Source organism: Sitophilus oryzae, unplaced genomic scaffold, assembly GCF_002938485.1.
Source record: "Sitophilus oryzae breed Bouriz unplaced genomic scaffold, Soryzae_2.0 scaffold_1666_pilon_pilon, whole genome shotgun sequence".
Taxonomy (NCBI): domain Eukaryota; kingdom Metazoa; phylum Arthropoda; class Insecta; order Coleoptera; family Curculionidae; genus Sitophilus; species Sitophilus oryzae.
Window position 1 is genome coordinate 77,515 of NW_022146354.1, and position 27,361 is coordinate 104,875.

The window sequence follows — 27,361 nt, forward strand, 5'->3', positions numbered from 1 at the left end:
TACCGTGCTGGCAACTGTTACTTTTGGGTCGGTATTTAGATGTGTGGAAGTAAATCGCCTAGGGATCTTATTAAGTTGGAGTGAAAGAAATGCGACGGTGTGCTGCTGCGTTGTTGCCGGTACGCCTTTCCCTATCAAGTAAAGTAAACTCACCATCGCAAACCGCTTATTTTTAAAACTTTTTTTCGAAAAGGTAACTAGATAAAATAATTACATATGTTTCTGAACATCTGAAATGGAATTATAAGGATATCGTTAAGGTATCCATTTTTTTATAACGAGAAAACGTCAGTAATCGCGATAATTTAAAAACTCAAATTTTTACACATACCACGCCATTACTCTTAAGAACCACTTTAGATATTGAAGCTTTTTTTTATTTTAAAGATCGGATCATTTACAATATGTTTACATAAGAAAAATTCCATTAGGTTGTTTTTTTCCTTCTAAAATTTAAACAACCCATCCATTTACTTTTACTGCATAGCAGTTTTCAGCAATCGTGTAACAAATAAAGTATCACGAGACGTAATTAAATCGTGAAGGTGAACGCATGATGTGACACCTTTCCCTAGAACTTTAAGAGAGAGGTCCTGATTGGGTCAACCGGTCGACTGCGACAAATCTGCTATATCCCCTTCCGCGTCTTTTAACAATGTGCACAGTTTCTCTATTTATTTCATACGTTTGGCAACGTGTTTGGTTTCTTCTTGTACTGTTCCTTCTTTATTCAGTACATTCTAAACGCATTGTACTCTTCTTACATACGGAAATCTCGACCCAAGACTAACCTTTGCCAGCCCTTAGTAGAAGATTAACCTTTATAATAAACCAAATACTAAAGTTTTTGGCTTCTTTAATACTTTAGTATTTGGCTTATGGTACAGGGTTAACCCTGTATAATAAACCGAATGTTAAAGTTATGAAGGATTTTTGTTTTTTACTCTAACTTTAGAACATCCTGCGCAATAATTTCGTATCCAAGTTTGAGGAAACATTTACTTTACCTTTAATAACATCCTTTGTCACAATAACGAAAACTTATTAAACCAAAATAACATCACTGCGAACAGTAGTCATGGTAGTCTTAAAGCTATTACCTAACACCTATCATTTCTGTTCATTGTCTAATTTTCCTAATTTGCGTATTAATATTTTAAAAATCAATAATGATTTATGTACAGTGTCTTAAAACTGAATGTTTTAAATTTAAAAAAATATATTTATTTTTAAATAGGCGGGTTATCTCATTACTTTGAAACTTTTTTTGCCCCAATCAATATCAAAACCTAGCTACGCTTATGACTTCCACCTGCTGTTGACTTCTTTTTATTTTCTCATTTGCTCCTTTTCAAGCAAGCAAATGCCTCTCTTAAAAATCCACTGAGATTAATGAGGTCTCTTTTTTTTCAATTTAGAGCTAATTAGTTATTGACTGTATCACATTAAAGAATGCCATACCCTTGTAAAGAAACTCGAACCACCTTAATACACTTAACTGAGAGCAGTAGATCGACTTTTATTTTCGAAACTTTTAAACGAAGAAAGTACCTACTAAAATATTCCTCTGTGTTCTATTCGAAAGTGGATTTTTGCAAACTTTGTTGGCGACAAACTTTAGTTATATTGTGAAAATAAGATTGGCTAATTCGGTTTTGGAGTTCGGAAAAAGTTTGCCGTAACTTTGCTTTCAAAAATGGACATTGTAATATTTTTTGCCGAATTTAAAATTTATTTGCATATGAAATGCGGCCAATCAAAGCTGAAACTGATCAATTGAGAGGAAGAAAATATATCATTTCTGCTTTATAAAATTTTGTTTTTGTGAATAATAATATTAAAAGTATATTTTCCCTAGTATCATGTTTAATATCAGTGTATTATAATTTGTCAAATACAATTTTAATACAAAATGCTACTTTTTATTTTTTTGGTTCTTGTAGATCTGGTTACATAGATTTAACCTACCGGGTGCGTCTCAAAAGTGGCTCACCCCTATAACTTTTTTATTTTTTTAGTTAAAAAAACGAGATTTGGTATGTTAGTATATGACATAAATTAGGATTGATTGACGTATTCAATTGTTTTCGGTCACTTCCGGTTTCACCGGAAATGACTACAACTTTTGATTTTTAAATGGCACTCCCGATATTTTTTTTTTATTCGATAGAGAATGTCACTCTGAATAGAATGACATATCATATGTCAACTTTTGACATTTTCGCATATGGTTTATTCGAAATTTTAACTTGCGGTTCGTAACGAAAATTTGACTTGAAATACCAAATGTGTGGTATCAAATTATTCGTAAAAAAATGCTTTTTCCAAATAGGCTAATGAGCCACCCTCGTTCTATTTGAAAAAATTGAGATATGATTAAAAATACTATTTAAGCATTTTCTAACTGGCCAGGACCAGACACTAAAAACATTAAGACGATCAAATCTTTTTTTCCAAGGCTCCTTGATGAAGAATTAGTTTTTTTTAACATAGCCATGGCACTCTAGATTGAATTTTAAAATACAATTTTTTATTAAGCGAGAATATCAAAGTTGACATATGATATGTCATTCTATTCAGAATGTCATTTTCTATCAAATAAAGTAAAAAAATACCGAGGGTGCCATTTAAAAACCAAAAGTTGTAGTCATTTCCGGTGAAACAAGAAGTGACCAAAAACAATTGAATATACCAATCAATCCTAATTTATGTCATATTGTCGCGACCCCGTTTTAGAGGGTTGCGGCTAGGGACGTTTTAGGTATCGAAGATCATTAAAACAATCAATATATATAAAAACAAAATATAAATTTATTAAAGAATTAAATACATTAATTTAGGTGGGAGAAATGTCAAGTAGAATACCTTTTGACCAATAAAATATACTAAGAGAAAATATATAAAAAATTATAAATTTACTTTACTGTCATTATAATACTTGGAGAACTCCGCTCAACTGAACCGCGTGACTTCTTAATACATTCTCCCTGAGAGCCCCAAAACTCTATTCTCATTTACTCTTTAATTATTCTACATATTGATATTTACAACAATAAGAATTAAACAAAGTTCACCTTCAGATCTTAGTCTGACGTCAACTTGTTCTAGTTTATTTTTTATTGTGCAAATATTATGTTTATAAAAATATATTCTATTTAATATATTGGGTGATTTATTTCAATGTTAAATCTAAAATTCTTGCTCTTGAGAATATACTAACATACCAATTCTCGTTTATTTATCTGCAAAAATAAAAAAGTTATAGGGGTGAGCCACTTTTGAGACGCACCCGGTATAAGACCCGTTACACTAAGCTTGAAATGTTTCACGAAATATTTTCAAATAAACTCAATGCTTTTCTTATATTGCGAGGAATCGCAACTTCAAAATCAGAATCGGCCGCAAACTTCAAAATAGATCGAAATAGACCGAGGCACGCTGTGATTGGTTGTTTGATTTTTATTGTTACAATTCCAATAACAATAAACAACAAACAACCAATCACGACGTGTCTCGGTCTATTTCGGAAAACGTTTCGGTCAGTTTCGACAAAATATAACACGCGTTTATATTTATCGTACGACTTCGCGAAACAATCAAGGTGAAACTTTGTGGTGGCTTCAGAAAAATAAGTAAGCATTTGAGTGTGAATAAATATCATTAGTTTGTAATGGAGTGTAATGTAATACCACTATATTAAACTGATATGAACAATCAAAAGCAGTGCATTTAGGAAAAGGACCGATGCACGGTGGGGTATTAGCATGAAAAAGGTGATCGAAATTCGAAAAAGCAAATGTGTTTAAGATTTCCCAAAAAAAGATAAATGATAAGTTAAATCATGTCAGCCATGAATGGCGTTGGTATGGGTGTATTTAGTTGCATTCGTTTGTTTCAACGAAACGTCAAAGTTGTTACTTCTCACAGATAAGAGGTAAATGGCTAAATTTTATGTTTAAAATTATAAATTGTTGTTGTTCTTGTACTCTTTTTACGTTTATATTGTTGTTTTGATTGAAAATGGCTCAGCAAGTTGCAGGTATGTATTCTACAAAAACGTATTATTTATTTTGATATTCTCTATACTAACTATTTTTTTGCAACTAAAATGAGAAAAACATTCTTGGTTTCCTCTAATTTGCCAATCAGTGATATACTAATGCGAGGTGTAAACCGCGATGGCATTCTTGTGTACAAAGCGATCGCATTAGCGCCATTAGCAGTATAGCACAATTTTGCATTAGTAACGACTTTAGTGGTATGGGCATTGCTCGCGGATCAGTCATAGCATTAGTAGTATTAGTTGCGATATTACTACTGGCATTAGAGGCATTGACCGTGGAAACACTGGAATAGTGATTTTTCTGTCTTTTTTTTTAGAATCGACGAATTATCCTTTATTTTGTTCATATTATTTCCTCTTTAATTGAAAATAGCAATAATTTATATAAGGTCTACATAAAAAAAATCGATCAACTATCTGTGTCAAATACCCCACTGTACGATGGTAGATTAAATTGGCTATTTCTCTAAAGTTAGACAAGAATACACAGTTTTAATCATTGTAATATTATTAATTGCAGTATAGTAAAAAAATATATTTCCAAAACTTAAAATCGTAAAGCTGCAGGGTAACAGCAACCAACTATTCTGGCGGTCCGTCTTTTATAGGTTATAATCCACAGTGTTAAACTATTTAAAAAATTGTCTAATTATTTTTTGAATGGATTTATATCAAACTATGTTATATCAAATTAATATATATCAACTATGTATATATAAACTATGTATATATCAAATTATATTATAAACGAAAGTATCTTTTACAGTTTTCTCTTAAAACAATAAGAGAACATTGCTTTATAAAAATATCCGTGGACCATACTTTTATTGACATCGGGTCAATCAACAATTTTTCCAATCAGCTTGATATATTGATGATGTTGCCAGTATTACTCATCAAGCAATACTAATGTTATATTAATCAACTGACCGGAAACAAACATAACATATGTATACAATTTTCTATACTAATTTATTATAATAAAGTTAAGTATTAAAAATATAAGTGAAAAGTTTTGTTTTATTGTTATATCTACTACCTATACATATTATAAACGCGTGTTCTAATATTAATCTTGTTGAATATACATATATCAACATAAAACGACATATAATTAACGAAATATTATCGTAACAACAGATATTTTGAAGTATTATATTTTGAGATTTATGAAAAAAAGTCCTTTGCCTCGGGTAATACCGACACGTCGTCGAAGCAGTTCGAAATGAAAGGAAATAGAACAAGACAACAGGAAACGACAAACAAATCCCCCCACGCCCTTCTCCGCCATTTCGGGAGCAGTTTCGAGGGGCTTTTAAGAATCGAAAGTAGGTCGAGATAAACCGAAATATGCCAAGGCAACCGGAGATAAGCCGAAATGCGATAAAGTTAGGTGACGAAACGGGACCTTGGCCTGCTTCGGGCTATTCTCCGAATAGTGTAGGGGTGTAATAGATTTAAAATTAAAAAGTTTAGGTAGATCGTCATGACGCTTACTGTCAGCTGGCCTTAAGAAGGTTATAATTTATTTCAATTTGGGTAAAATGATTTTTAAATATTTTATTTTAAAATTGCAGAAAAAAATATTTATTTGTAAATACATTTCTGTGTCTGGACACGATCTCCCCTTTTTTAATATTTGTATAATTAATATTAAATTCTAACAAGTTCTATGCCATTTTTTTATAATTGACGTCTAGAGAATTACCCTGTATAACACACTGATAGACAATTATCTATCTACAGACAACTTTCGTACAATTAAACCGATGCCGTTTGTCTTCAAGTTAACGAGATACAAATAGTAGGCATAGAATTTTTTTTCCACCCTGTATGAAGAAGTTGTTATAAATTAATTTCAAAAAATAAATTTTTAAATTCAGTGTATTTATATACCTCGTTTCAATGAAGTTGACTCCTAAATTAAGTAATTTAATTTAAATTTATGAGACGAATTTTTGTCATTTTTATGCGGTAATCAAAAAAATTAAAACAACGGCCGTTCGACACCTAAAATGTCGGCCTTAATTATGAGGTACGGCAAAGGGAGTAATCGGGCTTTTTCAGAAAATTGGTACAGAAAATATGCATGGCTTAGTGAGAATGAAGCAAAATTATTGTGTTGTTCTTGTCTTCTATTTTCCAATTAAAAAGGGTAAAATCAAAATCCGAGCTATAGATAAAGTCAACTACGATAATTTGAAAGAACTCTTTTATGTTCACCCAAAACACGATATATCAAAAGAGCATATACATATATAGCCAACATATGAAGCATGTTCAGAAAATATAAAACCCAATGGTGATTAACTTGTCGAAAATATTTATATCTGTGAAAAACTAACCTTATTTTGCCGTATATTTATTTACATTCGGAATAATATTGATTCGGAATTTTCGGAAGGATGAGCAAGAAATCGCAAACTGCGGTTCAATCGCAGCAATTTTAAAATCGCAATCGCACTCTCCGATTGTCATAGGAAACTGCGATTGCGATTTCTTTTATTTGCGAGTTTAAAACCAGTATTACTATAGCTGGTTGCGAGTTACGCATCCAGTATTACTATAGCTGCGATTTGAGACTTTGTTGCGATTTGCGATTTTGCTGCGATTGTGATTTGTAAATTGGGATTTCTATTTACAAGTTTAAATTTTTAACTGATATTGGTGCGATTGTAATTTTGTTGTCTATTGAAGCATTTTATAGTAAACTACGTTTGAATTTTCTCTCTGATATTATTTCTTTATAGAGAAGGTTTTATTTCTCTAAGGCCACGATCATAATATACCGGGTGTTTCTCAAGACTAGTTCACCTCTATAATTTTTTTATTTTTTTCTGGTAAAAAACGAAATGTGGTATGTTATTATTTAATTGTTTCAAACGGAACGAGTGTGGATCATTGGCATATTTAGAAAAGAATTTTTCTACGAATAATTTCAGTTGGTAAATATTAAAATCGCAATCGCAGGTTACAGTCGGTGCGATTTAAAAATCGCAATCGCAGTTTTAATTGCGATTGGGGAATCGCAGTTTTGCTTATCTCTAAAATTTAGTACTTGACCACCCTATACTGCGTCAATAGAAACATTTTCAATATATAAAAAAACGAAAAGCTAGGTTAGGTTTCACTTTCTATGCATTTACTCCCATCGGATTTCCATTTTGATATTCCGAAAATGAATTCCAATAGGACTATATGTGGTCCTAAGTGTTTTTTTTTCATAATTCTTGCGCCTATGAAACTCAAGTTCTTCTTTTCTAACCCCCTGTTTTCTAGATATCGAATATTGGTTTGGTTTGGTTTGGAAAATTAGTAGAATATTATTAGAAGATTCTTGGTCTTATTCAGAACTTCAAAATTAGTAGAATAAATTAGAGGTTTCAATTAAACTTTATACTTTATTATTCACAGTGTCTAAAAAATATAATTAAATTAATACAATATCCTAGCAACAGCTGGCGTTAGTCAGAGGTGTCCATAGAGAAAGCCTAATAATTAGCTTATAAAACAATAAACTTTTTCATATCTAACCCCAATTTCTCTTGATGGATGATAATCAAAAGCCAAAATAACATTACTCGCTAATCTTGAAGTATAATTAGTGGCAAAAGTTAAAAGTTTGTCAACTTTTTCTACTTGAAAATTACTCCCACGAATTTTGACGTTCTGAATGACTAGATTGAAATTAAAGGAACAAACTTCTACACTAATTGAGCAATACGTAACTGAACGAACATGCGTATTATACAGTATCACATAAATCATATTTTATTTATACATTCTTCTGTTTTTTATTTTTAGCCCTATTTTCATGATTTTTTAGCAAACTGTTTATAAATATATCAACTATAACTATTAAACTTAGTTTTTAATAAACTTTTGGCTTATTATACCGTGCTGGCAACTGTTACTTTTGGGTCGGTATATGTGTGGAAGTAAATCGCATAGGGATCTTATTAAGTTGGAGTGAAAGAAATGCGATAGTGTGCTGCTGCGTTGTTGCCGGTACGCCTTTCCCTATCAAGTAAAGTAAAATCACCATCGCAAACCGCTTATTTTTAAAACATTTTTTTGGAAAGGTAACTTGATAAAATAATTACATATGTTTCTGAACATCTGAAATGGAATTATAAGGATATAAGGTTGTCTTTTTTCCTTCTAAAATTTAAACAACCCATCCATTTACTTTTAGTGCATAGCAGTTTTCAGCAATCGTGTAACTTTTTTATTTATAAAGATTTTTGCATACTGTCTGCGAAGAAGTTTTTAAAAAACTAAAATCAATTATTTCTAATAGATTTCGAGATATCAGTTTTTGTATTCAGAGTTCTAATAGCGCGACCACTGTCGAACACCAACTCAATTCCACTTATTTTTACCAAAAATGCAAGTGTTTCTAACTTCACTTAAAAATTTTCAAGCTATAGGGGAAATTACAACGACTCGTTAATAAATAAACAAATAAAGTATCACGAGACGTAATTAAATCGTGAAGGTGAACGCATGATGTACACCTTTCCCTAGAACTTTCAGTACTGGTACAACCTGATGTACACCTTGCCCTAGAACTTTAAGACAGAGGTACTGATTGGGTCAACAGGTCGACTGCGACAAATCTGCTATATCCCCTTCCGCGTCTCTTAGCAATGTGCACAGTTTCTCTATTTATTTCATACGTTTGGCAACGTGTTTACTGTTCCCTCTTTGTTCAGTACATTCTAAACGCATTGTACTCTTCTTACATATGGAAATCTTGACACAAGACTAACCTTTACCAGCCCTTAGTAGAAGATTAACCTTTATAATGAACCAAATACTAAAGTTTTTGGCTTCTTTAATACTTTAGTATTTGGCTTATGATAGAGGGTTAACCCTGTATAATAAACCGAATGTTAAAGTTATGAAGGATTTTTGTTTTTTACTCTAATTTTAGAACATCCTGCGCAATAATTTCGTATGCAAGTTTGAGGAAACATTTACTTTACCTTTAATAACATTCTTTGTCACAATAACGAAAACTTATTAAACCAAAATAACATCACTGCGAACAGTAGTCACGGTAGTCTTAAAGCTATTACCTAACACCTATCATTTCTGTTCATTGTCTAATTTCCCTCTCCCTAGTTTGCGTATTAATATTTTAAAAATCAATAATGATTTATGTATACAGAGTGTCTTAAAACTGAATGTTTTAAATTTAAAAAAATATATTTATTTTTAAATAGGCGGGTTATCTCATTACTTTACAAACTTTTTTGCCCCAATCTATATCAAAACCTAGCTACGCTTATGAGTTCCACCTGCTTTTGACTTCTTTTTATTTTCTCATTTGCTCTTTTTCAAGCAAGCAAATGCCTCTCTTAAAAATCCACTGAGATTAATGAGGTCTCTTTTTTTCAATTTAGAGCTAATTAATTATTGACTGTATCACATTAAAGAATGCCATGCCCTTGTAAAGAAACTCGAACCACCTTAATACACTTAACTGAGAGCAGTAGATCGACTTTTATTTTCGAAACTTTTAAACGAAGAAAGTACCTACTAAAATATTCCTCTGTGTTCTATTCGAAAGTGGATTTTTGCAAACTTTGTTGGCGACAAACTTTAGTTATATTGTGAAAATAAGATTGGCTAATTCGGTTTTGCAGTTCGGAAAAAGTTTGCCGTAACTTTGCTTTCAAAAATGGACATTGTAATATTTTTTGGCGAATTTGAAATTTATTTGCATATGAAATGCGGCCAATCAAAGCTGAAACTGATCAATTGAAAGGAAGAAAATATATCATTTCTGCTTTATAAAATTTTGTTTTTGTGAATAATAATATTAAAAGTGTATTTTTTCTCTAGGTTTAATATCAGTGTATGATAATTTGTCAAATACAAATAAATATCATTAGTTTGTAATGGAGTGTAATGTAATACCACTATATTAAACTGATATGAAAAATCAAAAGCAGTGCATTTAGGAAACAGGTACCGATGCACGGTGGGGTATTAGCATGAAAAAGGTGATCGAAATTCGAAAAAGCAAATGTGTTTAAGATTTACCAAAAAAAGATAAATGATAAGTTAAATCATGTCAGCCATGAATGGCGTTGGTATGGGTGTATTTAGTTGCATTCGTTTGTTTCAACGAAACGTCAAAGTTGTTACTTCTCAGAGATAAGAGATAAATGGCTAAATTTTATGTTTAAAATTATAAATTATTGTTGTTCTTGTGCTCTTTTTACGTTTATATTGTTGTTTTGATTGAAAATGGCTCAGCAAGTTGCAGGTATGTATTCTACAAAAACGTATTATTTATTTTGATATTCTCTATACTAACTATTTTTTGCAACTAAAAGTTAGGCGTTCAGAAAATTTGATTAAATTTGTGACATTTTTATTATACTTAGAGATTTAGTTGCGCATTTCGAAGAATTCAGCATATTGTCTATATACGTTTTACTTAGTAAACATTGGGCTTTCATACAGTAAAATAAAATACTGCGACTTTTTGCGACTTTGCTGATAAAATGAGAAAAACATTCTTGGTTTCCTCTAATTTGCCAATCAGGGATATACTAATGCGAGGTGTAAACCGCGATGGCATTGTTATGTACAAAGCGATCCCATTAATGCCATTAGCAGTATAGCACAATTTTGCATTAGTAACGACTTTAGTGGTATGGACATTGCTCGCGGATCAGTCATAGCATTAGTAGTATTAGTTGCGATATTACTACTGGCATTAGAGGCATTGACCGTGGAAACACTGGAACAGTGATTTTTCTGTCTTTTTTTTAGAATCGACGAATTATCCTTTATTTTGTTCATATTATTTCCTCTTTAATTGAAAATAGCAATAATTTATATAAGGTCTACATAAAAAAAATTCGATCAACTATCTGTGTCAAGTACCCCACTGTACGATGGTAGATTAAATTGGCTATTTCTCTAAAGTTAGACAAGAATACACAGTTTTAATCATTGTAATATTATTAATTGCAGTATAGTAAAAAAATATATTTCCAAAACTTAAAATCGTAAAGCTGCAGGGTAACAGCAACCAACTATTCTGGCGGTCCGTCTTTTATAGGTTATAATCCACAGTGTTAAACTATTTAAAAAATTGTCTAATTATTTTTTGAATGGATTTATATCAAACTATGTTATTATTATAAACGAAAGTATCTTTTACAGTTTTCTCTTAAAACAATAAGAGAACATTGCTTTATAAAAATATCCGTGGACCATACTTTTATTGACATCGGGTCAATCAACAATTTTTCCAATCAGCTTGATATATTGATGATGTTGCCAGTATTACTCATCAAGCAATACTAATGTTATATTAATCAACTGACCGGAAACAAACATAACATATGTATACAATTTTCTATACTAATTATTATAATAAAGTTAAGTATTAAAAATATAAGTGAAAAGTTTTGTTTTATTGTTATATCTACTACCTATACATATTATAAACGCGTGTTCTAATATTAATCTTGTTGAATATACATATATCAACATAAAACGACATATAATTAACGAAATATTATCATAACAACAGATATTTTGAAGTATTATATTTTGAGATTTATGAAAAAAAAGTCCTTTGCCTCGGATAATACCGACACGTCGTCGAAGCAGTTCGAAATGAAAGGAAATAGAACAAGACAATAGGAAACGACAAACAAATCCCCCCACGCCCTTCTCCGCCATTTCGGGAGCAGTTTCGAGGGGCTTTTAAGAATCGAAAGTAGGTCGAGATAAACTGAAATATGCCAAGGCAACCGGAGATAAGCCGAAATGCGATAAAGTTAGGTAACGAAACGGGACCTTGGCCTGCTTCGGGCTATTCTCCGAATAGTGTAGGGGTGTAATAGATTTAAAATTAAAAAGTTTAGGTAGATCGTCATTTATTGACCCGTATTCTTTTTTATTTTTTAATGACGCTTACTGTCAGCTGGCCTTAAGAAGGTTGTAATTTATTTCAATTTGGGTAAAATGATTTTTAAATATTTTATTTTAAAATTGCAGAAAAAAATATTTATTTGTAAATACATTTCTGTGTCTGGACACGATCTCCCCTTTTTTAATCTTTGTATAATTAATATTAAATTCTAACAAGTTCTATGCCATTTTTTTTATAATTGACGTCTAGAGAATTACCCTGTATAACACACTGATAGACAATTATCTATCTACAGACAACTTTCGTACAATTAAACCGATGCCGTTTGTCTTCAAGTTAACGAGATACAAATAGTAGGCATAGAATTTTTTTTCCACCCTGTATGAAGAAGTTGTTATAAATTAATTTCAAAAAATAAATTTTTAAATTCAGTGTATTTATATACCTCGTTTCAATGAAGTTGACTCCTAAATTAAGTAATTTAATTTAAATTTATGAGACGAATTTTTGTCATTTTTATGCGGTAATCAAAAAAATTAAAACAACGGCCGTTCGACACCTAAAATGTCGGCCTTAATTATGAGGTACGGCAAAGGGAGTAATCGGGCTTTTTCAGAAAATTGGTACAGAAAATATGCATGGCTTAGAGAGAATGAAGCAAAATTATTGTGTTGTTCTTGTCTTCTATTTTCCAATTAAAAAGGGTAAAATCAAAATCCGTGCTATAGATAAAGTCAACTATGATAATTTGAAAGAACTCTTTTATGTTCACCCAAAACACGATATATCAAAAGAGCATATATATAGCCAACATATGAAGCATGCTCAGAAAATATAAAACCCAATGGCCGATTAACTTGTCGAAAATATTTATATCTGTGAAAAACGAACCTTATTATTGCCGTATATTTATTTACATTCGGAATAATATTGATTCAGAATTTTCGGAAGGATGAGCAAGAAATCGCAAACTGCGGTTCAATCGCAGCAATTTTAAAATCGCAATCGCACTCTCCGATTGGCTGTCATAGGAAACTGCGATTGCGATTTCTTTTATTTGCACGTTTAAATTCACGCAACCAGTATTACTATAGCTGCGATTTGAGACTTTGTTGCGATTTGCGATTTTGCTGCGATTGTGATTTTGTAAATTGGGATTTCTATTTACAAGTTTAAATTTTTAACTGATATTGGTGCGAATGTAATTTTGTTGTCTATTGAAGCATTTTATAGTAAACTACGTTTGAATTTTCTCTCTGATATTATTTCTTTATAGAGAAGGTTTTATTTCTCTAAGGCCACGATCATAATATACCGGGTGTTTCTCAAGACTAGTTCACCTCTATAACTTTTTTATTTTTTTCTGGTAAAAAACGAAATGTGGTATGTTATTATATGACATAAATTGGATTGATTGACGTATTCAATTATTTTCAGTCACTTCCTATTTCATCGGAAATGACTACAAATTTTGATTTTCAAATAACACCCTCGGTATTTTTTTACTTTATTCGTTAGAAAATGACACTCTGAATAGAATGGCATATCATATATCAACTTTTGACATTGTCGCTTACAAAAGTCGTATTTTAAATTTTAATCTAGAATATCATGGCTTTGTTAAAAACGCTAATCATAATCATTAATAAATTTTAATCAAGATGCATTGGAAAAATAGATTTGATCGTCTATTGTTTTTCGCGTTTTGTCCTGGCTAGTTAAAAGATGCCCAAATCGTATTTTTAATCATATCTCAATTGTTTCAAACGGAACGAGTGTGGATCATTGGCATATTTAGAAAAGAATTTTTCTACGAATAATTTCAGTTGGTAAATATTAAAATCGCAATCGCAGGTTACAGTCGGTGCGATCTAAAAATCGCAATAGCAGTTTCAATTGCGATTGGGGAATCGCAGTTTTGCTTATCTCTAAAATTTAGTACTTGACCACCCTATACTGCGTCAATAGAAACATTTTCAATATATAAAAAAACGAAAAGCTAGGTTAGGTTTCACTTTTTATGCATTTACTCCCATCGGTTTTCCATTTTGATATTCCGAAAATGAATTCCAATAGGACTATATGTGGTCCTAAGTGTTTTTTTTCATAATTCTTGTGCCTATGAAACTCAAGTTCTTCTTTTCTAACCCCCTGTTTTCTAGATATCGAATATTGGTTAAAGTCTCATTCAGAACTTCAAAATTAGTAGAATAAATTAAAGGTTTCAATTAAACTTTATACTTTATTATTCACAGTGTCTAAAAAATATAATTAAATTAATACAATATCCTAGCAACAGCTGGGGTTAGTCAGAGGTGTCCATAGAGAAAGCCTAATAATTAGCTTATAAAACAATAAACTTTTTCATATCTAACCCCAATTTCTCTTCATGGATGATAATCAAAAGCCAAAATAACATTACTCGCTAATCTTGAAGTATAATTAGTGGCAAAAGTTAAAAGTTTGTCAACTTTTTCTACTTGAAAATTACTCCCACGAATTTTGACGTTCTGAATGACTAGATTGAAATTAAAGGAACAAACTTCTACACTAATTGAAACCACTAGTTTATTTCACTAATTTCGAGGTTAATTAATAATTACCAACTATACTAACCGCTAAAAATAAAATTCAATATGAATAATTAATAATTAATTATGATTGAATTATGTTACAGTTAGAACATATTTTTATCTTTATGAAATCCAGTATGTATCGTGATTTTTTAATAAATTGCATTTAGAAAAGTTATAAAGTTCCTAAAACCATTTTGAAATTTATAAGTACAAAATTAATTAATATACCCGTAAATTATATAAAGATAGGTATAACTTTCACTAACATTATCAACTTAATTTACTGAAGAATGATTGCAAAAGTATTTGCTTTTACAATATGTCAGGATATTTACTATAAAACTGGAGAGATGTCAATAAAATAATAGAAGTATATATCTAAAAATTTCAGTTGTGATTAAAAGAAAATAAGAATAAAATATTGAAGAGATTGAGATAGTAAATACAGATCCAAAATATTTCAATTTAAATCTAAATTTTATTCATGAGAAATAAAACTAATATTTATCTTGATGTTTAACATTTTATCTGCTTATAATAAAAATATTTTAAATTTGAGTCTTTATAGCTTGAATTTAAACTAGTATTTTATAAAATGTGTTCGTTATGAGGACATTTAATTAATTCTAGCAAATATAAGTATGAAAAATATTTACGAGTATACTATACACCTAAATAACATAAATGTTAGTAGTTTTTTTTAATATGTAAATACCTAATGTATTTCAAAACAGAGGATTTAATCTTTCTTATATCTAATTATATTATGTTAACTCAAAATTTTAATGGTTGTTAAAAAACAAGAGAGAAAATCCCAAAAGGCACCATTGTTGTTTTATGAAATTATTATCCGGGTCTCTGAGGACAAATACGTTTTGGAACAAGGTGTTTATTGAAGCTTAAACACGGTAGATGTTTATTCAGTGAGAAAAAAATACATCTTTTATTTTTTATTTCTGTAAAAAAGCATGACAACCAAATAAAACTGAAGATTTAAGTACGAGGGTAGTCTAAAAGTTTTCAAAGTCACAATAATTCAAATAATTTTCTAAAATAGATATTTATTATTATAGATTTTACGATGCATGAGTTAACAGCATCATTTATGTGAAAGTTGCACGAGTGCGCAGCACGAGTTGTGTAACCACACAAGTATCTTAATGGAGTTAACTCGCGTGTATTGTACAATACTTTATCTACGTCTAACTATAAAAACACACAATGAATTTTAAAAATTATTGTACTTAACTATATACCTATCCTAAAACTCAATTAGCTTAATACCTTTGTTCAAACAACACCATGCATGGCAATGTCAATATGACAGAAAATAATATTGATGTCGCTAGTTTAAAAAATGAGCGATTGGGAAAGTATTCCCTCTGACATTGAAGAAGAGGCATTCAGAGTCATTTCTGGATTGCTTCCAGCAAGATCGAAACAGAAATATGAATATACGTACTCTAAGTATGAAAAATGGAGCACCGAAAAAAAGTACACAACTATGGAAATGAAAAGGTACTCATAACATATTTTTCCAACTTATCCGCTACTTATAAGCCTTCGTCTCTTTGGGCTTTCTATTCAATAATACGTACTATGATATCTATTAAAATGAATATATGCTTCATCAGGCATTTACTTGAAAGATTGTTCAAACTGTATCATTAACATTTATAATAAATAAGTTTTCATGTTTTGATGATTATTAACAATAGAAGTTTATTTGTATTTAGTAGGTATTTAGTGCAAAATATATGTTTTACAAAATATATTTTTTTCTCTCTGGTAGTCATCTAAACAAGGAGTGCGGTAATGAAAATGCGTGAGTTAAGAGCTTCTTTACTCACTGACCGCTTTACTCACTGAGATACCGCTTACTCTGAGACCTTGTGTGTCTATGGTAATATCATTTTATTTTTTAATAGATGGTTATTATTAATTTTGATTAACGTCATATTTTTGCTGTTGCTAAAGTATCACATTTTCCGATAACTATTATCATCCTTTCGGTAGCATTGAACGAAATTCAATCTCAATTTTGTGCTTCTTTAATTAAAAAAAACATAAAAAAATAGAATATTCAATAAAATTCTATCAATAACAATCTATAAAAGAATGAAAACGAAATTATATTACCATAGAAAGGCATTTTGATTTTTAGGACTTTCTCTTAGACCAGTATTACACTATCAAATTTCTTTGTCACAGAATTTGACAATGTAATATGTGTGATTTTATAAAATATTGTGTATTAACACTGTCAATTTTTTTTTATCAAACAATAATAACAATAATAATAGCTCCCGTATATAGCGTTTAACGCCTTTGGAGTAGCAAGGTACAGCTTGCCATACTAGAGCCGTTCGGTATACAAGGAAGGTAATGTGGCTAGCACTACGCTTCAACTGCCCATTATTACCTCAGGATTGTGAATCCCAAGTACTCAATTAAGGCTGAGTCGACCTAGGTACCCAAACTATTTTTATTTTAAATAAAAATAGTCGGCTGATGCAATGCCGGGTGTGGGATTCGAGAAATATCAAATATCTTTTATAAAAGATCATTGAAAAAGAAATTTGATAGTGTAGTACTGGCTTTAGGAGAAAAAAGTCAACAATAATTTCATGTTTCTTTTAATTTTCTTTAAAACGGTATATGGAAATTTGGAAAAGTATAAATGGGATTAACCATTTAAGAATAAACAAAAAATTTTATATACAAATGCATTTTTCTAAAAATGTCAATAAGGAAAAAGTGTCTCTTGTTAAGAAAATCCGGGGACATACTGCATTTTTCTTTTAGTTTCCCAGGACGATAGAGTGGATATACATTTTTCTTTTTGTTGGATAGAAAAGTGTACAGGGTGGGTCAAATTCGACGCTTTTAAATGGAAACACCCTTTTCTATAGCAGATAGACAAAAACTAATATCGGTTTCTGGAGCTTAATTTTCATCAAAAACATGATGGTGAAAACCGCACATCAATATCTATTACTGTTTAGGAGTTACAGGGTGTTTTTCAAAAATGTGCATTTTTAACAAATCGCTGTAACTTTTATGCTATGGAAAATTTTGTATTTCTATGAAAACATTTCCAAAACACCTTTTTACGTAGAATTTAATGGTATAAGTATAATTTTTTTTAAATTAATAATTTAAGAGTTATCAACAAAAAAATTGATTTTTTATTTGGGATATCCTCTATATTTGTAAGTAACCGAAAAGAATTTAAAATTACCTTTTCAAAAATATAGCACACTTGATATTTTGTTATATTCCCCTTCGGAATACAGAATTTTTAAAAGTTCGCCACTTTTAACTAGTAGGCTTTGGACCCCTTATTGATGATATGCGCTTAATGGAACTCGAAAACATATTTTTCCGGCAAGAAGAGGCACCGTCTCAGAACGCTGAAGTTATCTGCAAATTTTTGCAGCTAATATCAAGAATAATTGAATAGCTAACCAAGATCCCAGCCGTTGGCCGTCGAGGCCACCTGACTTAGTGCCCATGGATCTAATCCTATGAATTTATTTGCGGAAGAATAAAGGTTCCTTATTCTTCCGTATAATCTAGACAAGAATTAGAAATACTTAGCAGTTATGAGAGGGTATCTTTCAACCCTACTGAGTTAATGAATTCCGCGAGAAATGTTCAGAAACGGCCCCGTCTGACCATAACAGAAGATGGTCGATATAACAGAAGACGGTCGAACACCTGCAGCAAAATCTCATGTCTTGGTTTGCTATTTATTTTTATTGTTATCAGATATAGTTTAAATGTGTTGATGTTGGTTAAAAATATTTTAAATTGTTATAAAATTCTGCATCTCTCATAGCAAATATTATTTTCGTTTTAATTGATGCTCACAGCTAGAATTTTTTTGCATTACAGCCGGTGCCATTCAAAGCCTACTTAATTAAAGCGGGCGAATTTTTGTATACTCTATCTCTCGAAGAGGAATCGAGCAAAATATCAAGTGTGTTATATTTTTGGAAAGGTAATTTTAAATTCTTTTCAATAAATTAAAGATATACAGGGTGTCTCATATAAAAAATCAAATTTTCTGTTGATAATTCTTAAATTATTAATTTTAAAAAAATTATACTTAAACCATTAAATTCTTTGGAAATGTTTTCATAAAAATACAAAATTTTCCATAGCAAAAAATTTACAGCGATTTGTTAAAAATGCATATTTTTGAAAAACACCCCGTAACTCCGAAACAGTAACAGATATCGATATGCGGTTTTCACCATCATGTTTTTGACAAAAATTGAGCTCCAGACACCTATATTAGTTTTTCTCTATCTCCTATAGAAAAGGGTGTTTCCATTTAAAAGCGTCGAATTTGACCCACCCTGTACCTATGGTTCATGTCAGACAGAATGTTGAGATACATTAAGATTTATTTTTATTATTTTTCAATATAAATATTTGTTATAATTTTCTTACTAATAAAATAATTGTAAAGAAGCTATTTTTCAAGTCTCTCAGTTAATAATTATTTCATTGTTTATGAAGCATCCTAATTTATCAGAAGCATGGACTCTGTATCTGCCAATGTTCTAAACAATGAAAACACTTTTTGTATTCTCTTGAACATGAGAAAAGAAGGAACTAACGAATTACAATAGGGTATTTGAGGCTAAAGGATTTTTGTTGATTTATTTCGTTCGCAGAAACCATATAATGACTCATATTGTTTCAGAAATTATGTTTTCTTTGCTATATGGATGGGTCTTTATATAAGAGGATTAGACTCGATCCATCCAATTAGGCAGCAGAGATTTTTTTATTGGAGAATACAAGGGTCTCATACAACTTTTATTTTGTAACCATTAATAAAATAAATAATTAATACAGGGTTACCCGTGTTCAGAACAAACTTTATACCGTATATGGTGCATCGAAACGCGGGACATAGAAAATCCCATGTAAATTATGAGAATGTCAAATATTATCTCCCCAGATGATTTTATATAAAAATCGTACTTTTTTGAAGAAGCGTTAAAGTTTTACTTTCATCTACAATTTTGTTTTATTTGGAATAGATATCTAAAAGTTATTTACGAAAATGTACCTTCAAATTACTAAAAAATTATAATACGGCACAGGAAAAGCTACAATTAAAATACCAACAAAAATATGATTTTGTCATTGTCAAATTTAATGTCACGTTTTTTTTTTGGTTTACAAGTATTTATGTGGTTTGAATAGGCTGGTTAATCTAAATTAGAATGATCTTCTACAAATGAATTAATTTAACTGAGAATAGTATTCGCGACGTACGACTTGTTTGCTGTTCATTACTCGATCACTCGCAGGCCTCGCTCATACCACATACTTCCACAATAATTTAACAAATAAAAAAAATATTTGTAACTAAAGGAACTTGTCAAGGAACTAAAGCAATGTCTCCGACCCCATAGGGCGTCAATCAGTTTTAATCATCTGATGATGATGTCAACATGGTTATAACGAAACGCGCGTCCAGTGTAAAAGTAAAAGTGTTTTGGTGTATTGTTGTGATTTAGTGTTTTATTTTTTATTTGCTAGTTATTAGTCTATAATTAAAAAGTAAAGATGTATATTTCAAAAACCAGTCGGTACAGACTATGGATTTATGGTTAGAAATTGTTATTTACCGGAATGGGAATTTTATTGCAAATCACTGAACAAAAATATGCACCATTCTATTTTGAAAAGTTACAACTTTAACGTGTAAATTTTACAACTACAACGCTGCTGCCATTGTTATGCATACTAAAAAAAAGGGAAGCAAAAATTTTAAATTGAAAATCTGATATAAAGTTTTTCAGAACACTGTAGCACTTTGTCAAATTTGAATATTTAAATACAAATTTAACTAACTAATAAAAAACACATTTTAAGAGGTCCATCTCCCCACGTCGACAAACGCAATACGCAATAAATCAAGATACAAATTAACATATATGAATTAAGTATTTTTCGAAAAATATGTATATTTATAGAGACTTTTATTACTCTATCTACAAAAGTAGTATCCTTCTTTTGAAATTTTTCGGTCTTGTACTTATACTGTCATTTGGATAAAGTAAGATAGTCTATTTTTGTAAAATAAACGTCTGTTATGTACGTAATAATATTTTAACGTTGGAAGATAAAGAAGTCAACATATTCTGTTTTGTAAGACGGATTATTAGACCTAAAATGGAATTTTATTATAAAACATTATTCATCTTCTTTATGTAGAACGGAAATACCCAATCCGGTTATTTAATATATTTTTATTATTCTGCCTTATCTTTCATCAATTCATTTTTATTGTACTCAAATTAAAAATACCTATTTCTTTATTCATTTTTTATTTATCTCAAGAATACGACCGTACACACTACATGTTTTATCTTTGCCAGTCTTTTCGTAAGTGAAGGCGAACGTTGTACAAGGGTACAAATAACACAAGAAATGGAGTTCGACTCCGATGATGAAGTAATAGCAGCGTCTGCTATACTTTTAACCTCAACTGCATTACTTCTGTCAAAAACTAGTAAAAAGAAAAAAAACGAAGGTGGTGGACTAATTCGCTCAACAACATTCTCGCAATTCTCTTCTAATTCGACAAAATTCTTCAAGGGATACCATAAACTATTCCAACGAATTAGAATGTTATTGTCATTTAAACTCAAGCTCTCTTGGAGTAACATATGTCGTGTGTAAGGCGATCAAGCCCACTGGTGAGTTTCAACAAGTCCCCTTGATGTGTGTAGTTTCAACAAGTCCCTGTGATGTGCCTATGAAAATACCGCTTTATAGGCAAACCCTGGCCAGCGCCAACCTTGCCTTTGCTTTGTCATATGTATTGCATACGCCAACGTTGAAACGAGCGGCCACTGGCCAAGGCTTGCCATGCCGTATGTAACCGCCTTTATGGCAAATACAACAGAGCGGTAAACTAACAGACAGATATAGTCTGTTCAACGAAAAATCCTTGACAGCGATATATGTGTCTGACATTTTCATTTCAAAGTAGTTTATTTTATTTTACAAAGAAATAAGTTAGATTATTCTTTGGTTAGATATAGAAATATTAACTGTAAACTTTGCTCTAGATATACAGTTAAGTTTTCATCACAAAACACAACTAATAACATGAACCAAAATACAAAAGCCATTCGCAAATAAGTATTTCACATAATTTAACACAAATTATAACCTATAATTTGCCAAGAGTTTGACAAGCCTCAAAAATCTTAAGTCGAGTTCATACGCATCTGAGTCCGTAAATCGTTCATCGTTCCCTCACTCCAATAATATTGAAATATAATCTGTAATTTTTTTTAAATAAACCAATAAAACTGGTTAAAAACAACAAGAGACGACGCATGACGGATTTATGTATAAACCCATCTATAGTTAACTTAATAAATATTGGAAACTTTTTTAGTAAAATAAATGGATTGGTATGGACGTCATCTGCCTTTTTTCTGTCATCGTCTGTCGAAATCTTATCTGAGTAAAAAAACAGAGTATACACTCTAATCCTTAAAAAATTAATAATATAACTTTCGATTACTTGAATTAAACTTTACAATAAAAATAATTAAATTTAATTAAAGTAATACACCGGATGAGTAAAAAAGGTAGAATTCGCAAAAATGTAGGATATATTTTAATAATTATGTTTAAGTATACTATAATGTTTTCTGTTATTAAACACTGAATATCCAATTTCACTATTCCTGTCCATTTAACAAAATAATTTGTGGTAGATAGATATATTCTAAGATGGAGCTATCTTATAAACGTAAATTTCTTGTATTCCAGTTATTCTATACGTCTGAGCGACACAACAAAGAGATGTTCTCCTCTAGAACCTTGAATTGAATTAAGATAACATCAAAAGGGTCATGAAATATTTCGATTTCAAATGTAGGTGGAAGGTCTTGTGCAATGGAATGTATTCTCGGAACTAAATATATCAAATCGCTTTTGACATACCATAAATTCTTATTTGTATAAAAGGCATAAGAGTAAGAATATCTATTTTCTTATATTTTTTCTATATCTATCTCAAAAAAAATTATTTGCAATTATTTTACCAGCGTCATTGATGATATTGGAGTTTTTTTTCGCTTCAAAAAATAAAATGACCGCACCTCTACAATTTTAAGATTTACCATATTAAAATCTCTTTCTATAGCCCCAGACAAATTTTAATGAAAGAGTATTGAAAGATATAATACATAGAAATCGATCAAGATACAAAAATTGAGAGAACTAAATAAATAGTAATAAACACTAAATATAGAAAAAAATATTAAACTAGCAATGGAATCTATGTATATAGAACCATAAGATGAAAAATATTTTGAAATCTAATAATTTCAATCTCAGCATAGCATGTTTTTGATATAAAATGATCAAGTTAACATCCATTTTGAACAAATATTCTATTTTTAGCCCTACAACTTTGAAAATGTGTTAAATGAGTGGGCTCTATCAAGTGAAATGCTGTCCAAAATCTTGCAAATTTTTTCTATATCAATCAATGTCATGCCAGGGGAAACCTATATAAGTTAGACCTTTATAAAGCAATGGCCATACGGAATATCTGAAATTGCAGGGTAAACTTTAGTAAAATTATGTATGTATAAAATTAAGAGGAATTATTCAGTTTATTGCCATATTTTTTACGATACAATTTTAGTACAATATCTGATTAAATTCTTAAACAGAAAACTTTAAAATAATATTAAATTATTATCTGACTTCGTACCGCGTGCAATGAACATTTTTAGCCTACAACAATGATTTTTTTCTGCCAGTCTTTTAATAGGGATGAATGGATTAACTAAATGATCTAAAATTATTGAAACCAATCGATTTGATACTTCAGTTGTAGTGATTTATTCTCTATATTTTTGTTTGCATTTTGATACAAGCATTTCCTAGACTATTTGAATATGATATTTTCCCACTCTTTTCCGATGAATTTCTATTCTATCGACTGTATTTGAGGATTGATTGACATTGAATGACACATCATACTCAGAGATGTGACTTATTTCAGATACAAGTATTTGAAATACAGATTAAGATACAAAATACGTATTTTCATTTTATCTTTGAAATGCTTCTTTTCATTTAATCTTGTATCTTTTGTATTTCGATACATTTTTTTAGTATCTTAGTATTTTATAAATACTTAGTTTGCTAATTATTACCTATATTTGATATCACTTAGACAGCCTCTACACTATGCAAAGAACTCTTCGAACGTCGCCCAACTTTGTCGCATTTCGATTTATTTCCAATTGTCTTGACCCACTTTGGTTTGCCTCGGCCTACTTTCGATTCGTAAAAGTGCCTGAAAACTACTCGTGAGGAAGGCGTGGGGGGATATTTTTTGGCGTTTCCTGTTGCCTCGTTCAATTTTGTTTCGTTTTGAGCTATTTCCAAAACGTGGCGGTATCTGTAGCCGAGGCAAAGGATTTTTTTTCATAAATCTCAGTGAAATAAGTAAATCTAGACGTTTCTAAAATAGCTGTTATTGCGATGATATTTCGTTAATTACATCTCGTTTTATGTTGATATATATATTCCACAAAATTAATATTTGAACACGCATTTATATGTAGAGTAGATATTTAAGAACAAAACTTTTCACTCAATCTGCAAGAATGTCATTACAATATATTTATTATTAATTTTATTATAATGAATTAGTATATAAAATTGTATATGTTATGATTGTTTACGCGGCCTTAATTGATTAATATAACAGTAGTATTGCTTGATGAGTACTGGCAACATCATCAATATATCGCGCTGATTGGGAAAATTATTGATTGACCCGATCTCAATAAAAGATACTTTTATATATAATAATAACATGGTTTGATATAAATCCATTCAAAAATAAGAAATAATTAGACGATTTTTAAAATAGTTTAACACCGTGGATATAACCTATAAAAGGCGGACCGCCACAACAGTTAGACACTGCGTCTTGCCCAACGGTTTTACAATTTTAAGTTTTGGAAATATATTTTTTTACTATATTGTAAGTAATAATTTTAGACAATGATTAAAACTAAATATTATTGTGTAACATTAGAGGAATAGCCTTCTTATTTCTTCAGTCAAAGATGGTAGTTTAAATTTCATTCTATAATGACATGTCCATAAATGTAACGACAATTTGCCTCGAATTATCACGTATCTGGTACCAAATTATTCGTAAAAAGGTATTTTCCAAATACTCTAATGAGCTCCCTCGATTGTTTTGAAAAAATTGAGTTATAATTAAAAATATGATTTGGCATAACAGAATGCCTATTTAACAAATCACAATTCATATTATGTATCCACACTAATAAATTTAATATCTTATGATCTTATTATGTCTGGAATACTAGAAAATTATATCTACTTTTACTTTACCCAATATGGAATTCTAAGGATTTTCGTTTTCCAGGTGCTGGATCAAGGAATCTCGCTTCGATATTATCCAGCAGATTCCGGTAGGAGCAACGATCTTTCTCAACCTAATTTTCCTAATTAACATCGTACGTGTCGTCGTCGTGAAACTTAGAATGGGACCGGCACACGATGGCCAAGGGGGTGGAGGGGGCGCTTCTAGGTCCACGTTACAAGCGTTAAGGTAAGTTCTAAGTTCTCGTCATATCAGATTAGAACAAAACTTAATACGTTTTGGTATAGAAAATCAATATCCAGTTAACATATGTAAACATGAATCGTTTGTAACCAAAAAGTACCATACGATCCAAAAAAAAACGGTGTCAAAGACGGCTGGGCAATGACAATCGATGATAATTTTAGCCCTAAACTTCACTACTTGGTCCTCTTCTTTATTTTACGCTAGTTGCTAGCGTTTACTGTTAGTTGGTCTTAAAAAGGTTGTAGTTTATTTTATTCAGTAAAAATGATTTTTAAATGGTGTGGTTACTGGTTAATTCAGGACAAAAATATATTTTTTTGGAAATAGATTTGTGTGTCTGGAAACTTTCTAATTTTTTAATCTTTCTATAGTTAGTCTGGTTTGGTTAAGTTTTATGTCATTCTTTAATGAATGACGGCTGACCTAGAGATTGACCTAGCCAAACTTATCATCGGTTGTCATTCCCCAGTCGTCTTTGACGTTCTTTCGGGTTTCAACGTTCAAGACGGGTTTTAACGTTTTTAACTCTTGACATATAAACATTTCATGGGAAATAATATCAAATAAGATTTTTTTTAGCTACCACAAATGTGTCGTATGATGTAGAAGACCAACTGGCAGTAAGCGCCATTGAAAAATCATAAATATAATTCTTTTTATTTATTATTTTTTAATGGCATTATCTTTTAATGTTTGATGGCATATTTTTCTAAAAAAAAATGTCATAAAATATTATTTTCTTATACAAGGTTTTAGCCTCGGTTGATAATACGAAAACGGAAAGATATTGAACAAAATATTTTATGGGTATATGTGGGGAGGCAATGTGCATAATTTAAAATTATTTGGAAATATACAGGGTGTTTCAGAACAGAGATCCATACCAAAGTTATATTTTTTCTTATGGAACAACCGGCATTTTATTTCAATTTTGGATTCTTGGGCCTAAGAAAAGGCATTTATTCTAATGGTTAAATATGTTTAAAATTTTTGTTGATTTTGGTTTTTGAAATATTTAGAGATATTTTGAAATATTTAAAGAAGTTTTTATGTAAAATAAATATTTAAAATAGACTAGCAATTTTTCATAACCTTGTATACATTAAACGAAGCAATTAAATTTTTCAGTAAAGTTTATTTCTCTGGCTTAAAAGTCAGCACAAGAATTAATTCTAAAAAGTAATGTCCAGGGTGTGGAGAATATTTTTTATTATAGCATGCATATTTAAATATCTCAAAAACCGAAGCTTGTAACTAAATAAATGGTAAAATATTTAACCCTTATAATAAATGCCTTATTTTGTGTCCAAGGATCCAAAAACGTAATTAAATACCAGGTGTTCCATAAGAAAAAATATAACTTTGATGTGGATCTTAGTTCCGAAACACCCTGTATACTGCAAAATAATTTCAAATTATGCACATTGCTTCCCCACATATGCCCATAAAATATTGATGTGATTGAGGTGCGCCAACATGTATTTCTCTTGTTATTTGAAATGCAAGCATTAAACAAAACGAAAGCCTGATATAGAGCTTTTTGAAATAATAGAATAAAATTTCTTTCCGCAAGCAGTAATAATAATTTAGCAATAGAGGTAGGTACATTTATATTAAACGTATAAAGGAAAAACACATAAAAATATATCCATATAATAATGTTATTACCTTTGTTTATGCCGCTTTACCAAAATTAATTCAGTTTATTAATTCAGTTAAACTTTGTTTATTACCATTTTAACTCACGTGGGTCCAGGATTTACTGCTTGATAACATAAACTAAACTTACACTAACCTAAAAAAGGAAAACGTATACAATTAAATGATATTCAGTTTTTTAAAACTATCTCTTTAACTAACTTTTACTATTACCCAAAAAATATTTTTTCAAGCATCACAAAAGTGTTAATTTTTGTATATAACAATGCCTAGGCATAAAATTAAAGTACCTATTTTTACGCCTAAGCACAAACTATGCACAAAGGTACAAAAATTTGTTAACAAACTGACATTAAGCGTCAAATTAAACGAGTGCATCCATTGTTGATCAAGGTATTACTATTTATATTATTTGTTACGTTTGAAATTGGGTTTAAAGAATTATTTAATTGTGACATTTGAAAAAAATTGCATGTTCTATTGGAGTA

At 30.3% G+C, this 27,361-nt stretch overlaps 1 protein-coding gene across 1 annotated transcript in view; it reads left to right on the forward strand.

Moving 5' to 3' along the window:
* The window catches only part of LOC115880941 (calcitonin gene-related peptide type 1 receptor-like), a 176,708-nt gene that overhangs the window by 70,105 nt on the left and 79,242 nt on the right, over positions 1-27,361 (forward strand). The window contains exon 2 of the mRNA XM_030898273.1: positions 25,011-25,196. Within this exon, the coding sequence (XP_030754133.1) occupies positions 25,011-25,196 (186 nt within the window). The remainder of the gene's footprint in view (positions 1-25,010; positions 25,197-27,361) is intronic.